At 38.5% G+C, this 22,921-nt stretch overlaps 1 protein-coding gene across 1 annotated transcript; it reads left to right on the top strand.

The window, feature by feature from the left end:
• Window positions 1-1,235: 1,235 nt before the first annotated feature.
• On the top strand, window positions 1,236-22,774 carry LOC109167888 (aldehyde oxidase GLOX1-like). The gene is made up of 2 exons (XM_019316959.1): window positions 1,236-1,514; window positions 21,977-22,774. Exons 1-2 carry the CDS (start codon window positions 1,236-1,238, stop codon window positions 22,772-22,774), a joined length of 1,077 nt encoding a protein of 358 aa, XP_019172504.1.
• The last annotated feature ends 147 nt before the right edge of the window (window positions 22,775-22,921 follow it).

The raw sequence follows: 22,921 nt of genomic DNA, 5'->3' as shown, positions 1-22,921 counted from the left end.
CATGATAGTAGGGGGTTACGAAGGTGGCGATTCTGCGAGAGCCCGGAAAGCCCGAGCGCGACAGTTGTACGTAGGAGCGATAGCCTTCCATGAGTCGAACCGTAAAAAACCATGCAGAGAAGTGATCATCTTCACGGATGATGATTTACCGTGGGGTCCCACCCCTCATCGGGACGCCTTGGTGATAGCTATGGACGTCTAGGGGTCGGTCATCCGTCGAGTACTGGTGGATACGGGTAGCCGCGTCAACGTGCTATACTTGGCAGCTTTCCAGAAGATGAGATTGCCTAAGGAACATTTGCGACGGTCAGGACCCCTCTAGAAGGCTTCACAAGCGATGCTATCGAGGCCGAGGGGTGCACCTCCCTTACGGTGGAGTTGAGAACATGGCCCAGGTCAGAACACTGGAGATGGAATTCGTGGTGGTCGCTCTGGAATGCACGCACAACACTATTCTTGGCCGACCCGGGCTGGAAGACTTGGGCGCCCTAATCTCCATTGAGCACCTATGTATGAAATTACGTACGCCGTTCGGCGTAGGGATGGCGCGATGCGACCAGAAGATGGCCCGCAATTGTTATTTGCAAGCTTGCCGGAAGATGGGACAAAGGTTTGATCGGGTGAACACCATCGCCCACCAGACGACTAAGCGGCCGACCCCAACGGTCGAGCTAGAGTAAATCATTTTGGAGCCCGATCAACCAGAAAGGATAATACGGATTGGGGTAGGCTTGCCTGCATCCGTAAAGAGGGTAGTCATTGAGGTACTGAGAAGCTATAAGGAGATATTTGCCTGGAGACTTAAAGACATGACGGGCGTCGACCGGGCAATGATAACGCATCGGTTGGCAGTCAACCCCAGTTTTAGGCCTGTAGCTCAAAAGAGGAGATACTTTTCAAACGACCGCATGGATTTCGTAAAAAAGGAGGTAGACACCTTGATAGCCTCAGGACACAGCCGAGAAGTCAAATACCCTGGTTGGCTGGCCAACGTGGTGTTGGTGCCCAAGCCGCCGGCGTGGAGGATGTGCGTAGATTACATGGTTCTTAACAAGGCGTGCCTAAATGACCCTTTTTCCCTGCCACGAATTGATCAGCTAATGGATGACACGGCCGGGTGCGCATTGCTTAGCTTCATGGATGCCTTCCGTAGATATCATTAGATATTCATGCACGAGGCGGACGAGGAGAAAACCGCATTCGTAGCCCCGGATGGGGTTTATTGCTATAAAGTCATGCCGTTTGGCCTCAAGAACGCGGGAGCCACCTATACCAGGATGGTAGCTCGACTGATCAAAGATCTGATTGGAAAGTCCATGGAGGCCTACGTCGATGACATGTTAGTCAAGAGCAGAGAGGAGACGGATCATGCCAAAGACCTGGCGGATTGTTTCAGTGTCATGAGAAAATACAACCTGCGGTTAAATTCTAAAAAGTGCGCGTTCGCGGTCAGAGGGGGAAAGTTCTTAGGGTACATGGTCACCTGGCGAGGATTCGACCCTAATCCAGAGAAGGTACATACTATCCTGGACATGCAGCCCCCCGGTAACCCCAAGGAATTGAAATACAACATCTGACCAGCCGGATGGCCGCCCTCAGTCGATTCCTGTCTAAGTCCGCCGATCGGGCCCTCCCCTTCTTTGAAGCTATGAAGAGGCGTGAAGGGTTCCGGTAGACTGGAGAATGCTAGACCTCCTTTGAAGATCTCAAAAGGTATCTCTTGTCGCCCCCTCTTCTATCTAAGCCCAAGGAAGGTGAACCGATGTTGCTATATCTAGTCGCCTCCCAAAAGGCAGTCGGGTCGGTTCTCGTGCGCGAAGAGGATAAAGTTCAACTACCCGTGTACTACGTCGGGCGAACCCTGAATATTTAAAATATACCATAAAAATATTTGAAAATACGTTATTAGGATCATGCAATCCATCATACTACAAATGACTATTTAAAATTAAAAAATCTTTGTGTATGTTATTATTATTATTTTTGAAAACTTTATGTTATTAATTAATATTTAATAAAATCAGAATTTTAGAAAATAAATTCGAATAATAAAAATTGTATATTATTGCGTTCTTCTCAACTTTTAAGGGGAAAGTTGCCTTCTTTAACTTTGAAAAAAAAAGTGAAAGAATGCAATATATTTGCATATTTTGTGGTTACGGATAAAAGAAAGAAAAAGAAAAACAAATAAAAGGTAGTTGTAGTGCAACGGCAATTTATATCATGCACCAGGGCGCACAATACGAATTACGAACATTGCATTGTGCGCCCTGGTGCAAAACGACGTCGTTTTGTACTTTTTTTTTTAAATTTAAATTTCGCTTTTCCGTGTTTGCTGTTAATTTGTTAAAAATAAATTCATGTTTTGAAAATGTACATAATTGTATACTAAACTGTACATAATTGTATATGGGAATGTACATAATTGTATAATAGAATACACATAAACTTTTAACCGCGTGTTCGAATGTACATAATTGTATAAAAAATATACATAATTATATAAAATAATGTACATAATTGTATATCAGAATGTACATAATTGTATAACATAATGTACATACTTATATAACATAATACACATACACTCTGTCGCGTCGATTCCCCACATGCACAACTTAACAAAACGACATCGTTTTGGGAGGCACGGGCCGCACAGTGCTATGTGCACCGTAGTGCAGGGTATAACGATTGTAGTGCAACTACCTTCTTTTCAAATACAATTTTGGAAAAAAAAAAGTAATAACATGCAGGGACGGATCTAGAAATTTTTTCTTAAATAGTAAAAAAAAGTATTAAAAATGTGATTGTGTTGAAGAAAAGATTTAAACCCATGACTTTCATTATAACCAAACAAATATTTTGCCAACAAATCTAGCTAACTCACTTCTTATTAACATTCATCTGTTTTTTATACTAATACTAAAACTTATATATACATACAAATGTTATATATGGGGTGGGGTGGGGGTGGGGTGGGGTGAGGGGGGCAACTGCCCTCCCGCCCCCGGCCCTTTGACTCCGTCCTTAAATCTTGATAACATGTACTTTACACAAAATTGTCTAGGTTTTGAATCTACACAATTTTGTTTCAACCTTGTCAAATCAACACAATATTGACTATGACTCTGATCAGTGATAACTAAGGATTCACGTAGACCATCTTGCAATGTTTATACAGAGATGGATGACATAGAGTTATAATATATACTAAGGACATATATATATATATATATATATATATATATATATATATATCCTAACAAATTTTGTACTCCAGAAAAGAAGTTACGAGTCGTCAACTTAATGGAGACGAAGTTATGTGCAGTGGACAGTGAATTCAGAACAGCAGGCAGCAGAGCAGCGGTGGCAGAGACAATCCGCTTGGAACTAGCAAAGCTGCCATGAAAGTCCTGTGCCATCAAGAAACCTGAGCAGTTGATACCATATGATATACTTGTTAGACTAAAATATCACATGCATGAAAGAATATGTGATCATAGGATCGACTAACCTCCAGCCATAGTTCTTCTTACGGTTGAGCGATCCGGGCTGCTGCAGAGATGATAAGTGCTTTGTCTCTCACTTTACTCAGCTCTCTCTAGATGGTGTATGAGGTATGTAATGTGAGCAGTGAGAGGACTAGTGACCTTATATAACCACTGGCCATCATTGTGGTTGATTGTCTTTAGGTCTCCTAAACCCTAACCAGACTCCTAATCATAATGGTAGTCTAGCTATTAGGTTATTAGTGTTGCACCACATATCAAATACTGAATATTATCATAACTTATCCTAATGTTATAATAATAGTAACGGATAAACGTTACATTCTCCCACTTGGTGCAAGCACTACCACTCAATAACAGAAAAACACCAACCATAATGATATGTTCTCATTAGCACGAGTAGTATCCATTATGATCAAATGCAAACTGCCATTGGGCACTTAATTAGGAAACAAAACCCAACGAAATAAACCCTATGTTTATTCCAAGTCCCTGAAGTACATTTTCTCATCAATATGAAGCAAATGAAGGTGTACACACTTAATTGAGAAAATGTCTGAATGCCAAAGAATTTTAAACTGAATGTATATACAAATTCCATAGTGGGAAAAAATCCCATTTTCTGAACCAGATCCTTGAATTTAACTGAAGGCATGCATTTAGTCAAGGGATCTGCTGGCACCAACTCAGTATGAATGTGTTCAAAGAATACAACTTTATTTTTGACACGATTCCTAATTGCTAAGAACTTGATGTCGATGTGCTTAATTCGACTCCCACTTTTGTGGTCTTAGCTAGGAAGACTGTAGCTGAGTTGTCACAGTAGACTTTCAATGGCTTAGATATAGAATCCATAATTCTAAGCCCAGAGATAAAATTCTTTAGCCAAACACCCTATGAAGTTGCCTCGAAACTGGAAACGAAATCGGCTTCCATGGTAAAAGTAGCTATTAAGAACTGTTTAACACTTCTCCATGAGATAGCCCCACTGGCCACAATAAAGACGCACCCTGATGTTGATTTTTGAGAATCAACACAGCCAGCAAAGTCCGCGTCTGAATAACCGACAAGATCTAAATTGTCCGTCTGCCTAAACCCAATCTTGTAACCTTTGGTTCATCTTAGATACCTTAGAACCCTCTTTACAGCTCTCCAAAAGTCTAACCCTTAGCTATGGGAGCAACATTAGATGAACAATTTTGCACATGAAATCTCTCTAAAACTTTGTTTATATAGGTTTCTTGAGATAAACCCAGTATACCCCGGGACCTATCTCTACGAATTTTAATGCCGATAACGTAAGAGGCATCACCCATATCCTTCATATCAAAGTTCTTAGAAAGAAATTGTTTCACGAAGCATCCCCTTATCATTGGTGGCAAGTATGATGTCATCCACATATAAAACAAGGAAGCAAATTTCACTCCCACTCACCTTCTGGTATATACAATTATCTGAGGGATTTTCAACAAAACCAAATGAAGAAATTACCCCATCGAATTTGATGTACCATTGACGGGAGGCTTGTTTTAAACCGTATATGGATTTCTTAAGCTTACATACTAAATGCTCACCACCCCTAGAAGAGAAACCTTCAGGTTGTTTCATAAAAACCTCCTCTTCTAGATCACCATTTAGGAAAGCGGTTTTCACATCCATTTGTTGCAACTCAAGATTAAAATTAGCAACTAATGCCAGAATGATCCGAAGTGAATCTTTCTTTGATACAGGAGAAAATGTCTCATTGTAATCGATTCCTTCTTTTTTAGTAAATCCCTTGGCAACAAGCCGGGCCTTGTATCTCTTAATGTTGCCTAATGAGTTTCTTTTAGCCTTAAAGACCCATTTGCAATAAACGGCCTTGACCCCATTAGGCAACTCCACAAGATCCCAAACTTCATTGCCCTTCATGGAATTCATTTCATCTTTCATGGCTTCTAACCATAAGTCAGACTGTGCACAATTTGTGGCTCGAGAGAATGTTTCAGAATCATTTTCTGCCCCTATGTCAGATTCTTGTAGATACGAAACATAATAACTAGGAACTGTTGATCGCCTTATCCGAGTAGACCGTCTTAAGGTTGGACCCCCACCGCCTTGCACAGGCTGCGGATCAACTACCTCTTCAGGAACTGGTGGCAGTTCTTGAATTGGTTCAGTCTGCATCGGCTCAGAATCTTGTTGTATATCCTGAGTTGGTTCAACCATTGGTTCGAAATCTAGTTCAGGCGGTTGCTATAAGTCCTGAACTGGTTCTTCCAAAGGTTGATCCTCAACAGTTTGTGGAATCTGAACGGTAGGTGGTATATCTGCAGGCAGAACTAAAGGAGCACTGCGGATAAGTACCACCAGATGACGTAGAAGGGTGAGAGTCAATATGATTGAAAGAAGGAACTAAGTCCTTAAACCGATCACTCCCACTAATCAAGTCACCTTCAAGAAATTCAGGATTCCTTGATTCCACTATCCTAGTAGTATGAGATGGACAATAGAACCTATAACCCCAGAAGATTGTGCATATCCAATAAAGAAAACACAAATCGTCCTTGGGTCAAGTTTCTTCTCGTGTGGGTTATATATCCTCACCTCAGACGGACATCCCTAAACACGCATATGTTGCAAACTCAGTTTCCAACCTTTGAATAACTCAAACGGTGTCTCAGGGACAGCCTTGGTTGGAACAATATACGTTGCCGTTTTAAGTGCTTCATCCCACAACGACTTAGGAAGCTTAGAGTTGCTAAGCATACTCCGCACCATATCCAGAAGGGTCCGATTTCTTCTTTCAGCTACACCATTTTGGTCCGGAGAACCAGACATGGTGTATTGGGCAACAATCCCATGCTCTTGAAAAACTTAGCAAATAGACCAGATGCTTGCCCATTCTCATTGTATCTACCATAGTATTCACCACCCCTATCAGACCTAACTATGTGTATTTTCCTGTTACATTGGTTTTCAACTTCAGCTTTAAATGATTTAAAGGCATCCAATGCTTCATGTTTATGATGAAGTAAATACACATAGGAAAAACTTGAGAAGTCATCAATAAAGGTGGTGAAATATTTCTGACCAGGTATTGTCATATCAGGACAACATATGTCAGTATGAATAATTTCCAACAACGTTGTACTTCTATTGGCACCTTTCTTTGACTTGTTTGTCTGCTTACCCTTAATGCAGTCAACGCAAGTCTCAAAGTCAGTATAGTCTAGAGTAGAAAGTACTCCATCCTTTACCAACCTTTTAATACGCTCAAGGGAGATATGACATAATCTCCGATGCCACAACATTGAGGAATTGTCGTTAATACTGCACCGTTTGGTGCCATTTTGAACATGTAAAGAATTGTAAACTGAATCATTCTTTAATTTAAGACGGAAAAGACCATTAGACAATGTACCAGTACCAACACAAGTAGAATAACGAAATAACTTGATATTATTGGTATTAAATTCAAAAGAATAACTGAAGGGTACAAGTCTAGATACTGAAACTAAGTTCCTAGAAAAACTAGGAACATAAAATGTCTTTTCTAATGTCATTACAAAACCATTGTCCAAAACTAAATTGCAAACTTCAACAGCTTCGACTGGTGATGCAATCTTGTTTCCAGAGAAGACGCTACACTCAGTTCCCGTTGGCTGTCTCAATTTTGTCAAACCCTACAAAGAGTTTGCAATGTGGATTGTTGAACCAGAGTCAACCCACCAAGAATTAGTATTAACTTCTGACATATTAGATTCGAAACAAACAAAAGAAGATGGAACATACCCAAGCTTAGCCACAAGCCTTTGTTCCTCCATTGCACACATGGTTATCAACTCATTGATAGACCAGTCCTCTTTATGTGTGATGTAGGAAATCTTAAAAGGATTGTACTCCTGAGGGAGGGTATCAAGTGCAAAAAGCACCAAATAATCATCTGGTAGAATGATTTCCAACTCCTTTAATTGAGCCGCAATATCCCTGAGTTGCATAATGTGTTCACGCGTTCCCTTGACAGTGGAAAGACGCAAATTTCTCAACTTCATGATTAGAGTCATTGCCAAAACTTTTTTTGATTCAATGAAGTTATCATCGATAGCTTTGAGCAAATGTTTCGCTTTCTTAATGTCCTCAAAGCAAAAACGAATTTTTCTGGAAATTCTTGACTTAATGAAGAGCACACATAATCCATTGGATTTCTCCCATTGTGCGCGAAGCTACTTGGCTTCGCCAGTGCTTTCTTCAGTAACCTCAGGGGGTTCCTCATTGAGAACAGCGTAATCCAACTCTAATAATCTTAATTGCAAGAGAATAGCATCTTTCCATTCTTTGTGGTTATCTTCATTAAGGATTGGAACATTAATTTGTGTTTGGGTGCCAGGATGAGTTGCTGTAAAGAATAATAATTAATGCTTGGTTAGAATTTTCGAGGCACAAAAAATTAGAGAGAGATACTGAAGTACATAATATTACCAATGTAAAATTATGCAAAAGATAAATTCGGATGCCATAAAAATTGCCTGTGGGCTAAATTTTTACGCATAATGAATTTACCAAAACTGAATGGTGGAAACGGAATGGGTGCGATTTTAATTTTTCCACCCTTAATGACAAAACTACCAAAACTATATGCCGATACATAATCCCTGTGGGCAAATTATGATCATAGTATGGTATTTCATCCTAATTAACCCTACAAATATAACAAAATTGCCTGTGGGCTAAATTTTGCCATATCACGCAGAGTGAATTACAATATTCTTGCATTAACTTTATGTGAGTAAAACTTAATATGTAATTTTGGAAAATTAAAGATGCTGTGGCTACTCTTTAATTAACCAAAGAACATAATCACATTAGCAAGAAAGCCTAATAAACAAACAGATTAAACCAAAATATGATAGACAATCCTTAGGTATACTCCCAGGAAAGTTGGTCGAGACGAAGCTCGGTTAAATACCAACTCCTTAGACAGAGTAGCGTCGCAAGGGGACTAGTAGCAACAAGGCGTTTAAGCCAGGGCCATAGAACTAGTATTCCTCCCCAAGAAACTTCCCTAATTCATGTGTTCTCATTTTTGAAGTAAAATCGTTTGAAAGATCTAAATAGTAGTTTAACCTATGGATAAGGCTTTGAATAGGGTAAACTACGGATATTTATGTACTTTATGTGCTTTAGGTACTTTATAAGAGCACGAGTGGAGTAATAACTGAAGAGTGAGTAATAATATGCATAATCTAACCTGAACTGCACTAATTCGCCTACAAGGCACTAAATCATGCATAACAAATAATTTAGACCTAAAAGGCTCTAAATTTTTCTTAATGAACATGCTTTTCTACAGGCATAATTATAACAGTCAAATAATTATTGCAATAAAGAGATAAATAGCATGCTCAGATTATGCATATTACTCACAAATACTCCACAATTAAATTGTAACACTTAATACAATTTAAAATGAAAAACATTATTAAATTAAAATTCAACTGAAAAATTAAAACTGAATAATTATTCAAAGTTGAATAATAATTTAATAATAGACTTAATAAAAAAAAATTTCAATTGGATAATTTAATTAGAAGAAGTCCAAATATGATGAAGATGTAAATCTGAATGAATTGATGTAATCCAAATATCAATTCAGGTTTGGCCCAAAACCATAACAGGCCCAGTAATTTTTTTTAAATGAGCCCAAGTCTGGCCCAATTGGGCCAGACCTGGTCCATTAACTTAATTACCATCATCCATCATCATCTTCTTCACGCAAAGGCAGTAGCACAGCGACGAAGCAGCCAAGCCAAAATTTAATTATCCAATTTCAATTTTTTTTTTTTTGCTATTTCTTAATGCGGAAAAAGAAAACACCAAATTTCCAGCAACCCAGATAATTTAATTGCAAACTCAAGAATATTCACATATGTATCTCAATTATACAAAATCGTATACAACATATGTAAATATTTAAGCAATTAAAAAAAAAAAAAAACTAGGCAGAGATTATTTATGGCGACTGATACCAACTGTTAGACTAAAATATCACATGCATCAAAGAATATGTGATCATAGGATCGACTAACCTCCAGCCATAGTTCTTCTTACGGTTGAGCGATCCGGGCTGCTGCAGAGATGATAAGTGCTTTGTCTCTCACTTTACTCAGCTCTCTCTAGATGGTGTATGAGGTATGTAATGTGAGCAGTGAGAGGACTAGTGACCTTATATAACCACTGGCCATCATTGTGGTTGATTGTCTTTAGGTCTCCTAAACCCTAACCAGACTCCTAATCATAATGGTAGTCTAGCTATTAGGTTATTAGTGTTGCACCACATATCAAATACTGAATATTATCATAACTTATCCTAATGTTATAATAATAGTAACGGATAAACGTTACAATACTAATGACACATATTATTGCATGATATGATCTGCATTTTGAATACGCTATGAACAGATTACTTGTCTAAATTTCTCCTACCATCTTGTCTCTAGCTATGAGCTGATGAATCACAATTTTCTAATGAAAGTAAATTGGTCGGTTGTCTGATGATATATATATATATATATATATATATATATATATATATATATATATTATATAGAGATACACATATATATTATCTTCCATTGTTGCGGAAATGAAGCTGATGATTTCCGGCCTCCAAAGAAAGAAAGGGTTACAAATTTCTTAATTAAAAACAACAACAACAACAACAACAAAAACATGCGATTAAGTAGATCCAGCCTGGGAAACGACTACTCGCCGATGGAAATTCCGGTGGCAGCCACAGGCAGCGCAGGTGAGAGCGGCAGGGGTGCCGTCTACTCCGCTGGCCATGAACTCCAGGCAGCCGTCCACAATATGCCCGCCGGTGGTGGCCGCGTGGTTTCTTTGACATTCAGCGTATCTAACAATGGTTGTCAACCCAGAACTTCCACCGGTGGTGTTCTTCATACTGTTCGGCCATTCCATCACTCTTTTCCTCTTCATGGCTCTTCAGCTCAGCTCAAATTATCAGCAAACCAAATTAGAGAGATAGCTTGTAAAGACCACATATTTATACTACGTTTCGTCGCTAAAACAGGCGAGTTTCCGCGATGCGTTTCCGTGATAACCGTAATATTTAAGGTATGACAATGCGTGAAGAAACGAGGTAAGCAATGTACAATGTGTATCTTGCATGTATGATATGATCTTCATGTTGAAAACGTCTTCACGAAAAGGGTAATGGTTTTGCTGATCGATGATGTTTCTGTAATTGTCTTAGCTTCCCTACTACGTTGTTGTCTCTCGCTAATCACATGCATTCATTGTAATGCATTGTCTAATAATAGTACATTGCTTGATTGGTTTCCATTCTTGCTGATTTCCGCCGCCATGAACTACTTTATCTGATGATCTGTTTTGGTGGTACTGTTGCAGTTGTATACTATAGAAAGCTAAGGAAGAAAGGTTGCAGTTGTATACTATAGAAAGCTAATGAAGAAGGGACTCACACCAATTGTTCCCTCTATGACGTCGTAAATAATACTGGAATTTCAAAAAGAGATAGAATGCTTACTTAAAATAGTTTCGTTACAAGTTGAAGGATTTCTTTCCCCCCTAAAACTAGTCATCATAAATTCACTCATTAATTGTTTAATGCCATCATAAATTCACTCATTAATTGTTTAATGCCATCATAAATTCACTCATTAATTGTTTAATGTCCCTGAGAATCAAATGAAAGGAAGAGTCTTCCCTAATTAGATTAAGATATTGCACCACCATTCAAGTCTGAATAAGGGGCAAGTCAATTTCAAAGAACAAGATATCAAGTGCATACACGCGAGCTGACAAGCAATATTCTAGATCACATATTTATACTACTTCTTGTTGCTAAAAACGGCAAGTTTCCGTGAAGAAACAAGGTAAGCAAGGCACAATGTCTATCTTGCATGCATGATGTGATCTTCATGTTGAAAACGTCTTCATGAAAAGGGTAATGGCCGGTTTTGCTGATGATGTTTGTCTAATTGTTTTTGCTTCCCTACTACGTTGTTGTCTCTGGCTAATTTCATGAATTGTCTAAAAAAAAAAGTAAATTGGTTGGCTTCTTTTCTTGCTGATTTCCGCGGCCATGAACTACTGTCTAATGATGTGTTTTGGTAGTATTGTTGCAGTTGTATACTATCTCCTATTTTAATTTGGGTATTATACACTTGCAGAAAACTTAGGAAGGAAGGTTTCAGAAGGAGCTAGCTAGCTTAGTATATTTGATCATCATATATTGCTAATTTAATGATTTTTTTCATTTGCAGATCGAATACCACACTTGAATCTATGGAAACTTTATACTATATACTAATTGCAGATCATCATATATTGACTTTTTTTGAATGTTACTGGCCCTATTACATTGTAGTATCTGTTCATATACTTTCTCAACCTACTGAAACACAAAAAACCAATAATGCCTCCACCGAGGCTTGAACTCATAACCTTCTAAATGGAAGTCCAACCCGGATACCATTAGACCACATAGTCCTGGTAAGAATTGAATTGACTTGATTTTTAATGATAAGCTAAATCTGTTCAAAAATATGTTTTTTGAATTGGCGGGCATAAAGTGATCTACCCATGGTTAACATTGATATAAATTTGATCAAAACTTTTTAATGTCATAATTTCATACTAAACTTGAAACCTAGATGAAACACCGATATAAATTGGATAGCGGTTGTCACAACTTACTTTCGTTGAGTGAAACATATCTATTGTTGGGAGGCAGTTGACACATTCTTGCCAGAAAAAAAAAAAAAAAAAAATTCACCTTCGGGGGAATTTTTAATTACTATAGAATTGACCATCTCTATTTATTCTCATCGTGCAATTCTCCACTTAACATTTTGTAACAAGTCTTAACCAAAAAGTTGCGGTCTTTCTCTAGGTCCCATATCAACTTATCTTGAGCATGTTGTCTGGTAATTGGAATTTTTAATAGAGTTAATACCCAAAATAGTCCCTCGACTATGTCGTAATTACCAATTTGGTGCTCGACTATCATTCTTACCCAATTAAGTTCTCAACTATACAATTTTTACCCAATTTAGTCCTTTGTCAATTTGACTGTTTGTTGACTGTCAAAAGTGGAAATAAAGTTGTAATTTTACAAGTTTTCTCCTTCCTCCTCATTTAGCAGCGCCAAACCATGTAGCAATAAGCTCCGGTTGGGTTCTAAACCTGTCAGTATCGAAGTAGTGGTTATGCATCAGATAGCCCATGAATTTGATTTCCAACGATTTTTTGACGATCAAAATCTGATCGGAGTGTATTGCTGCATGGTTTGGCGCTGCTAAATGGAGAGGAAGGAGAAATCTTGTAAAATTATAATTTTATCCCGACTTTTGACAGTCAACAAACAGTCAAATTAATACAGAGGACTAAATTGGGTAAGAATTGTATAGTTGAGGACTAAATTGGGTAAGAATTGTATAGTTGAGGACTTAATTGAGTAAAAGTTACATAGTTGAGGACTTAATTGGGTAGAATGGTAGTTGAGGACCAAATTGGTAATTATGGCATAGTCGAGGGACCATTTTGGATATTAACTCTTTTTAATATGAAATCAGCATCCGTAGGAGAGAAAATGGTCCTAATAATCTCTTCATCCCAACATGCTTATCAAAGGAAAATACTTGGTGTATTCCCATTTTAAACTCCCAACTTGTACTCACTCTCACATGATCTTGATGTAGACATTTTTCTGTGGACCCACATAATGAAAATAACCAATCCTGATTTGCCACCTCATGGAGTATAAATGAGGAAATAAAATTTTGGGAGTCTATGTAGAACTCCTTATCAAATGGATCCTTGAGAGCCACTACACTATCTAGAACTTTCCATGAGGGGATAGGGAAAGGAGGTTACTTTTGGATTGACCTTATTATCTGGAAGCCAATTATCCCTCCATATTTGAATTTGATCACCCATGCCCGGTCCACTCTTCATCTACTATGCTTTCTTAGGATCTCATGTGTTTGTAGCAAAATGCTCCAAATAAACGAGAGATTTGACCCTTTCTTTGCCTCCAAAAATGTTGAATTGGGGAAGCACCTAGTTTTTTAAATCTGAGCCCCCCCCCCCCCCCGCTCCCCCCCTCCCAACACTGCTTAGGAACGTAACACAAAACTCCCAAACTTCCAATGGATACCCCTATTATCCCTGCCACTCCCTCGCCACCAATAGCCTTCCAAAATTGTTTCTATCTCTGTGATGAGCTCTTTGTGGAGAAGGAAAACCCCCATAGCATAGGAAGGGAGGGCCTGCATAACACTCTTTAATAACGCCTCTCTACCTGTCCTAGAAAGGAACTTATGATTGCACCCTTTGGATACAATTCAAAATTTTTCTCTTAAATAAAACCAAAAATCTGCTTCCTATTTCTACCAACCAACATGGGTAAGCTAAGATAATTCCCATTCCCCCCTCCCCCCCACACACACTCAATTATCAAATTTTCTCCTACTCTCCCCATCATTCCTTCACTAACATTATTGCTAAAACACACAGATGATTTCTCAAAATTGATTATTTGCCTAGAGATCCAGTAATAGTTTGATGTTTGAAGTCCTAACTTGATTTGCTTTGAAAAATATATAACTCTCATCGGTAATTCGGTAAAAAATAGATGAGTCATAGGGGGAGCTGACCTTGCTACGAAGATACCATGTATCTTGCCTAGCAGTTTGTATCTTTTTAGCATCATACTAAAACCTTCTGCAATTATTAGGAACAAATAAGGAGGTAAGGGGCAGATCACCTTGCCGCAGTCCTCTTTCGGGAATTATCGGGCCAATCTCCTCACTTTGGTTCAGAACATACAAAATAATAAACAGTGGACAAACATTTGATCGATAACGAAAACCTAAGAGCCTAAGGCCGGCTTTGTGTGTTGGATCTCCAGTGAGTCAGTCATCCTGCTTACTTTCTAGTAGGCAAGCACGCTTAATGTAATAAATACATACCAAATTTCTTTTCCTCTTATATTTTTCACATGACATGTCAATTATTGTTCGTATTTTCAGGGGTTGGGAGCATTTTAACGACTGCGCGAAACGAGGTAACATTCACAATCTAAGAACAAAGCAAAGAACACGGGAAATGCATGATTTGTACACGCAACATGAACGGAAGGATTACAAAGGTTGTTTAATTTGTTGTGCAAGAAGACCTAATTTAACAATTGTATTCAGGGACCGAGCCAAAGGGGGGCAGGGGGTTGTTGCCCCCCCTCACCCCACCCCCACCCCATATATAATTTTTGTATGTATATATGTATATATAGTACATGTGTTAGTATTAGTAAAATAAAACTATTAAATGTCAACACGAGTTGATTTAGATGAGTTGGTTAGGTACATGTTGAGTTATGATAAATGATAGAGGTTTAAATTTTGGCATTAACATAGTTTTATAGTTGGCTTCAACATTATTTTTTGACTCCTTCCCTATGGTTTCAACACAGTCACGTTTTTAATAGCTTTTTAATATTTAATACACACACACACACACACACACACACACACACACACACACACACACACACACACATATATATATATATATATATATATATATATATATATATATATATATAACATTCTTTTATATTAATAATGAGATGTGTTTATTTTTTAAAAATTATCTCTTTTGTTTTAATGTTTCGCCTTTACTGAAAAAAAATCTGAATCCATCCCTACTTCTTCGTCCCCCCTCAACCGAATTTCTGGCTCCGTCCCAGATTGTATTAGAATATGCACCTAATAAAATAAAATTAATCTAGTTGAGTTTCAATCGAATCCCAAAACTCTCATAAGAGTAATTTTTATTATGTATTTCGGTGGTCAGATCTTCTACCTAGCTAGGCGCTGGAGATTGAAGTTGAAGCACGTTGATGAAAATGGGGTTTTTGGTATCAAGTTGCAGCCATGAAGATTGATTGCTACAACAACAACAACAACAACAACAAAAACAACAATTCAAGTAGATCGGGCCTTAGAAACGACCACTAGCCGGTGGAAATTCCAGTGGCAGCCGCAGGCAAGAGCGGTGAGGGTGCCATCTTCTCCGCTGGCCATGAACTCAAGGCAGCCGTCCAGAACATGGTCGTCCAGAACATGGCCGCCCGTGGTGGCCACATAGTTTCTTTGACATTCAGCGTATCTAACAATGATTGTCACCCCAGAAGTTCCACTAGTGGTGTTCCTCGTGCTGTGCGGCCATTCCATCACTCTTTTTCTCTTCATGGCTCTTCAGATCAGCTCAAATTATCAGCAAAACAAAACTGTAACTTCTCCGGTGGCCGGTCTGGAAGATTAGATTGAGAGATGGCTGCTTGATAGCTTGTAAAGACCACCTAGCTCTAACACATATTTATACTACTTCTCATTGCTAAAATCGGCGAGTTTCCACAATAACCGTAATTTTTAACGTATGATAATGCGTGAAGAAATGAGGTAAGCAAGACACAATGTGTATCTTGCATGCATGATATGATCTTCATCCGAAACTGGACACTGAGCAAGCGCAAGATCATCAGCTAAGACTCGCATGTCATTGAGGTAAGACATAATGGACCGAGAACCTCTCGGATTTTTCGTGAGCTTGGCCTTGAGGGATACGATACGTCCTCGAGAGACACTGGCGTAACTAGCAATCAGACGTTGCCACGCATTGTGGGCTGTCGTAGCCGAGGAGATGAGGGGCTGTATTGTGTCAGTACAACTACCGAGAAGTGCACTGACAATGATTTGGTCTTGACGATACCACCGCAGTTTGAGCAGTATAAGTGAATTTGGCGGGTTCCTTGGTGGTACCGTCGATGTAACCCAGAAGATTAAACCCAACAAGTGTGGGGTGGACTTGACGTCTCCACACTGGGAAATTCGTGGTAGTAAGTTTAATGGGAATGTTTATAGGGCATTCAGTTGGATTATATCGTTTGTGGCTGTATCAGTGGAAGCCATGTGGGTAGGAGAAAAAAAACTTCGTAGGAAATTCAAGGCTCTTGATACCATGTAAAGATTATAAACCGTACTTCATTGGTGTAAAATAACGAGCTATAAATAGTGTACAAGTGAGGGAGAATAGTAGGAGGTTGTAACAACTTGTTCAAACACACCTATTCTACAGGAGCATAACTATCACAAATATAAAGAGATAAAATGTCAGGCACACATATCCTTAACAAAAAACGTCTTCATGAAAAGGGTAATGGTTTTGCTGATGATGTTTGTCTAATTGTCTTAGCTTCCCTACTACGTTGTTGTCTCTCGCTAATCACATGAATTGTCTTATAAAAGTAAATTGCATTTGCTTCCATTCTTGCTGATTTCCGCCTCCATATATGATCTATTTTTGGTAGTATACTGTTGCAGTTGTATAGTGTCTCCTATTTTAATTTGGGTATTATATACTGTTGGAAATTTATATAGTAATGGAGATTAATGTTTCAGATGAACTACCATGAAAGCTTAAATAATATTTGGAGTTGTGGAGTTGTAAATATTATTTTAGTTTGGTAGAAAGTTAATAAAAATACTGGGAGAAATGTATATAGTTAATATGCTTGAGAGTATATAGCTATATGCTTGTGATATATAGCTAATATACTTGAGAGTTATAGCTAATATGCTTGAGAGTATTAATGCATGTTTGGATATTTTCATGCGTAAGGTTTTGGGGCATTTTGAAGCTATATGCTTCAAAACTTCACTTAACGTGCTTGGAATAGGCACTTAACGTGCTTGGAATATGCACTTAACGTGCTTGGAATATGCACTTTACGTGCTTGGAATATGCTCTTCTATTTATGCATTTTGAAGCTATATGCTTCAAAGTTACACTTAAATGCTTGGTATATGTAGCTGTATGCTTGAGATTATTGAACTACATATATGGATATTATTTATATTTATTCTTTGCATGTTTTCATGCGTAAGGAATATATAAATATAAATATATATATATATATATAAATATAAATATAAATATATATATATATATATATATATATATATATATATATATATATATATATATATATATATATATATATATATATATATAGAATTACAATCATATAGGAACCCATCTTTAGGTAGGAACTTAGGAACTAATCTAAGCCTTTTATTTTAATTAATCAACGGTTCATGTTTATTTTGTTTAATTGTTTTTTTTTTCCCGTTGATTTGTTTATATTTTAGGTAAACAAGGGTATTTTAGGTTTTTGGGTGGTGTAAGTAGATTGAAGCCGCGACCTTCTCGCATGTTCTTCGCAGTCTAAAGTTGTGAGTCGTAGGTTGGACTCTGTCGTCGTCGCATAGCTTCCTCACACCCAAATTGCAATTGGTTTGTGCTCTCCCTCGTCGCTGCCTCAGTGCTCCATATCAGATGGTCGGCGGTACGGTGATGGTAGGAATTCCAAATGTCCTCGTCGGGTGGTGATGGAGGTTTCGAGTTCTGTTGCGCTCCTTCTCTCTTTCTCTGTTTCTCTCTCTCCGTCGCGTGAAGTTATCAATGAAGAAGACAATCTTTTGAGCTATAATTTTCATCTTTAATGGTGATTTAATGTTTCTTCTTCAACTTCCTGGTATCACATCACTGTTATATGTATACGGAAGTATAAACCCAAATTTGTTTATGTAGTTTAATACCTCAAGCATTTTTAGTCTTTTAATGTGTTTTTTTTTTTTAATTATTGTTATGAATTTGCTACTTACCATGGGGCACCATCTCTTCGGATTGCCAAGAGAAAATTTGATATATTTCTGTTAATTTGACCGGGGGGACTGAGCTTGTAGTTTTGGTAGGTGATGTTGATGGGAAATTTGAGGCAATTTGATTGATATTGTTTATGAAAGAGGTATGATAACTTGGGTAATCTTACCCTTTTTTTTGTTGGTTTGTTTTTGCTTTTCTTTTTATTATATGTTGCTAGATGTTTATCTAGGCTGGTTCTTTGTAGGTCAAAGAGACAAAGAGCTCTGAACAATACGAGTTTAATCATCACAATATGGCAATGCATTCTCTAAAACATATTGCTCTTGGTCTGTGTGATACCCACAAATATTCTCTTTTCTTATTCTTCGCTTCATCTTTGTTGAGTAATTCAATTTAATAATAAGGTTGTTTTTTGTTTTACAATGTACTATCAGTTATTAGCGAATGCACCACATCTACAATCTACTTGCTTAAAAGTTAGGACTGGTATGTGTTTTCGTGGTTATATCTATTACCATTTGTGTTTGATTTTGTCTATGGTCCTCGTGTATTCATACTGTCAGTATTATTCCGCATTATGGGACACACAGTTCAACCAAAGTGCACACCAACTTGTATCTCATTTTTCCATACAGAAATTAATTCTTACACGTTATGGCACACACAGGTTAACCTATGTGCACACCCTAGTTTATCACATCAATATGGTTTTCCTGTGTTCCTTCAAACAGTAATGTTGCACAGTATGACACACACAGTTCTACCTAAGTGCACACACAGATGTTTAACGTATTTTGCATGCACCTTTTTTTTTTTTTTTCCTTTTGTTTGATTTTGTTGCTTATTTAGTTTCTAATATTTTTTTATCCATGTACACCTTTTGACAAAATGATTTGTTGTATGTGTTCCTGGATGATGTGGTTGATGATTGGTGTGGGACTGTTGTACGGAAGCTTGTTCCTAGAAGGATGCAGATGCGTTGGAAGACAGTTATAGGAAGAGCAAGTCTTAATTTCAAATCATTAGATCAAGTGAACCCAAAGATGTCCAGAGATAGAAAAGAGCAATGTACTGAACAATATTACACAAATACCTCTCTTAGTGTAATGCAACACATTAATACCCTGTCACCCTCCCCACACTTTACATTTTGCTTCTACTTTATAATCAACCATTTATTTTATCATTTTAAAACATATCTGACAATACCATAATGTTTATGATGTACTATGTTAATTATTTGATGAATTTAGCAGATACAAACATGTTTGTTGTTAATAAAATGACGTAGTTTATTATTATTTTTTTTTGAGAGTAACCTAGGTATCTATTCTCATATAAATGATTGATCATTAACGCTTGTCACATGTTTACTGTTAAACACGTTTAAGGGGTATTGGTGCATGCACAACCGTATACGGGTGCATGAACACATTCGTTAACCTAAGTGCACACGGTATTTAGTATATCAATTTTTTTAATATCATGGCACAAACTCGTTGACCCAAGTGCACACACAGTTCTATGTAAGTGTACACCAATCCAAGTGCACACCAAACTGTTTAAGATCTTTTCCTACACAAACTAATTTTGTAAATTATGGCACTGCACGCACAATGTATCCTAAGTGCACATAGTCGACCCAAGTGCACATCATAATCTATCAATCCAAGTGCACACCAACTTCTTTTGCATCTTTTCATCCACATACTCATTATTAACGTTATGGCACACACAGTTTAACCTAAGTGCACAACATAGTGATTAACACCAACCTTGTTTTGGTGCATGCACACATTCGTTAACCTAAGTGCATACCGTATTTCGTATATTAGTTTTCTTGAGCACCATGGCACAAACTCGTTAACCCAAGTGCACACACAGTTCTATCGAAGTGTACACCAAAATTTTTAACATCTTTTCATACACACACTAATTCTGCAAATTATGGCACACATGATGTAACCCAAGTGCACACAGTCAACCCAAGTGCACGCAATATGGCACACACACAATGCAATATGGCATACACACATCCTCTACGTTATGACACATTCATTTTTACTCAAGTGCACACAGAAGTGTATAATATCATCCTAGTTTTCGTGGATTCAATCTATTAGAATTTTTGCACATAATGGCACTCACAGGTCAACCTAAGTGCACGCCGGTTCATGATCACAATAATTATACATATTATGACACACTCAGTTTTACCCATGTGCACAACGTCATCTTTAACATCATCCTGCTCATATCAACCTAAGTGCACTCCTATTCATGGCTGCTTTAATACTTCACAGTATTTCACACACATGTAAGCAGCAGTTCACACTCATTCATCACATAATGGCACACAACACATACTTCCATGTTATCCCCCCTGCCGGTCCTTCTTCTCAGTCGCCCGTCGCACATCAAAGCCTATTGTCGTTACATATGTTGTGTAGAATTAATTCCTGCTTCCAACCTAGGAAACTGCTGCCTGACAAAAGGCTTCAGTGTCTCATCACACTCTGGAGTCCAGTACTTTGTTGATCCTGGAGAAATATCTAATGAACACCCGGATGAACTCCCTGATGTGCCGTCATGACCTATAAAGTAATGCCCTCGTTATTTCAACACAGTATATAGTTAGGCTAAATGGCACAAACAATTAGCCCTACGTGCACGCAGTCAGGGTTCCAGTGGCTAGTATGGCACATTAATTACCCCTTAGGTGCACACACGGCTAGCCAACACCTCAAAGTGTTGGATGTGTATAAGGGCACATACATTATATTCTCCATAGACGTGATTTTCGCGTGTGCCCTTCCTCTATCTGCTGTGTGCACACAACCAAAGTGGATCGTACAGGGGGTGTTGTGCACTTGGGTATCGCAGTATGTGCAGTACTAAGCAGCACTACTGTACGTGTTAGCAATTTGTGTGCATTTAGGATGTCCTGACTGTGCCGACGTGAGTCCCCAAAAAATGCCACCATGTATTCACGAGAACCAGACTAAGGATTAGCATAATATTTTAACCATTGTACTACCTTCCTCTCTAAAAGCACTACACAAAACACACAGAGAATACCAGCACCCCTCATGGAATTGTTTGTGCATGCGTAGAGGTATTCAATCTCATCCCAAATTCAATGATGCACGGGAACAACGAACAAATATTTCACTTACCAGTGTCGTCACTTGCCATCATTCTGCACCGAACTTCATTGACCACTTTTCTTCGCCGCGCTCCGAAACATCTCGTACGGCGACCGCAGACGGGATTGCAGTATCTCAGTCCAATTGGTTTCCTTCCGTATCTTGTCATCCTAAAACATAGGAAGGAATCTAAATATAATATTAGTTTATAATTAGTTGATGGTCAGAATTACACTATTGCCCTTTCTAATTAATTATGTTTAAGATCCAGATAAAAATGACTAATTATCTCGACCTTAGATTGTGTAAATTTTAATGGCTTGGATAAGTTCTTAAGTTCCTACCTAATCAATGGTTCTTACTTGAAGGCCTCCCTATACATATATATATATATATATATATATATATATATATATATATATATATATATATATATATATATATATATATACATACATACATAAGCTTCCTAAGCTGCCAGGGGGGTCCCGGAACTACCCGGCCTCGGGGCAATCCGCGCTTCTTCCTCGCAAACTCACCACCAAAGCGAATGATTTTGTGAAGGAGGAGGTTTTGGTTTGCGTTGGCAATACACACGAAGCCTTCAAGGTCACGGAGGATCCGCCGAGGCAATTTCCGCCGGCGTTGAAGGATTGCGGCAGGATTGTTGCGAATCAGGAAGGGGCCAAGTGGGAAATTGAGGAGATGCCATCGGGGAGGGTTATGGGAGATATGTTGATTCTTCCCGACGGGAATGTCCTCATAATTAATGGCGCGCAAAAGGGGACCTCTGCTTGGGACGCGGCGGAGGAACCAAATTTCACTCCGGTGCTTTACAGCCCGGATAAACCGAAAGGGGAAAGGTTTACTGAGTTGACACCAACAAAAATTGCCAGAATGTACCATTCCACTTCTGCGGTTTTGCCCGACGCTAAGATCTTAGTAGCGGGAAGTAACACCCACGTTTCCTACGATATGAAAGCCAAATACCCAACCGACATGCGCGTCGAGAAATTCTCGCCGCCGTACTTAGCCCCCGCATTGCAAAAGTTCCGGCCGCAGATTGTGGAGAACCTTTCCCAAAAGGAATTGGTTTATGGAAAGAATTTCAATATCCATTTCAAGCTAGATGATGCTGCGGACATGTCTAGTATTAAGGTTACCATGTATCCGCCGCCTTTCACCACTCACGGGTACTCTGAGGGCCAAAGGATGCTGATTTTGGGACTCACCTCTGTGGCCAAGGACACCATCTCTGCCGTGGCGCCATCCTCTGGCAAGCTTGCACCACGAGGCTATTACTTGATCTTTGTTGTGCACCGTGGCGTACCCAACAAGGGATTGTGGGTGCATATTAAATAGAACAGAATAGAAGATTGGGCTCGCTTGTTCAGTGTTGACAGTATTTGGGTGCAATTAGCCCTACATGCTGATCAAGTCATTGAATTATCGTGTTATAGTGCAGACGAACTACGGTGTGAGGGGTCCCTTAGGGTGGGGAATCCAACC

Source organism: Ipomoea nil, unplaced genomic scaffold, assembly GCF_001879475.1.
Source record: "Ipomoea nil cultivar Tokyo-kokei standard unplaced genomic scaffold, Asagao_1.1 scaffold3170, whole genome shotgun sequence".
NCBI lineage: Eukaryota > Viridiplantae > Streptophyta > Magnoliopsida > Solanales > Convolvulaceae > Ipomoea > Ipomoea nil.
This window is presented reverse-complemented; position numbering and strand designations above follow the sequence as displayed.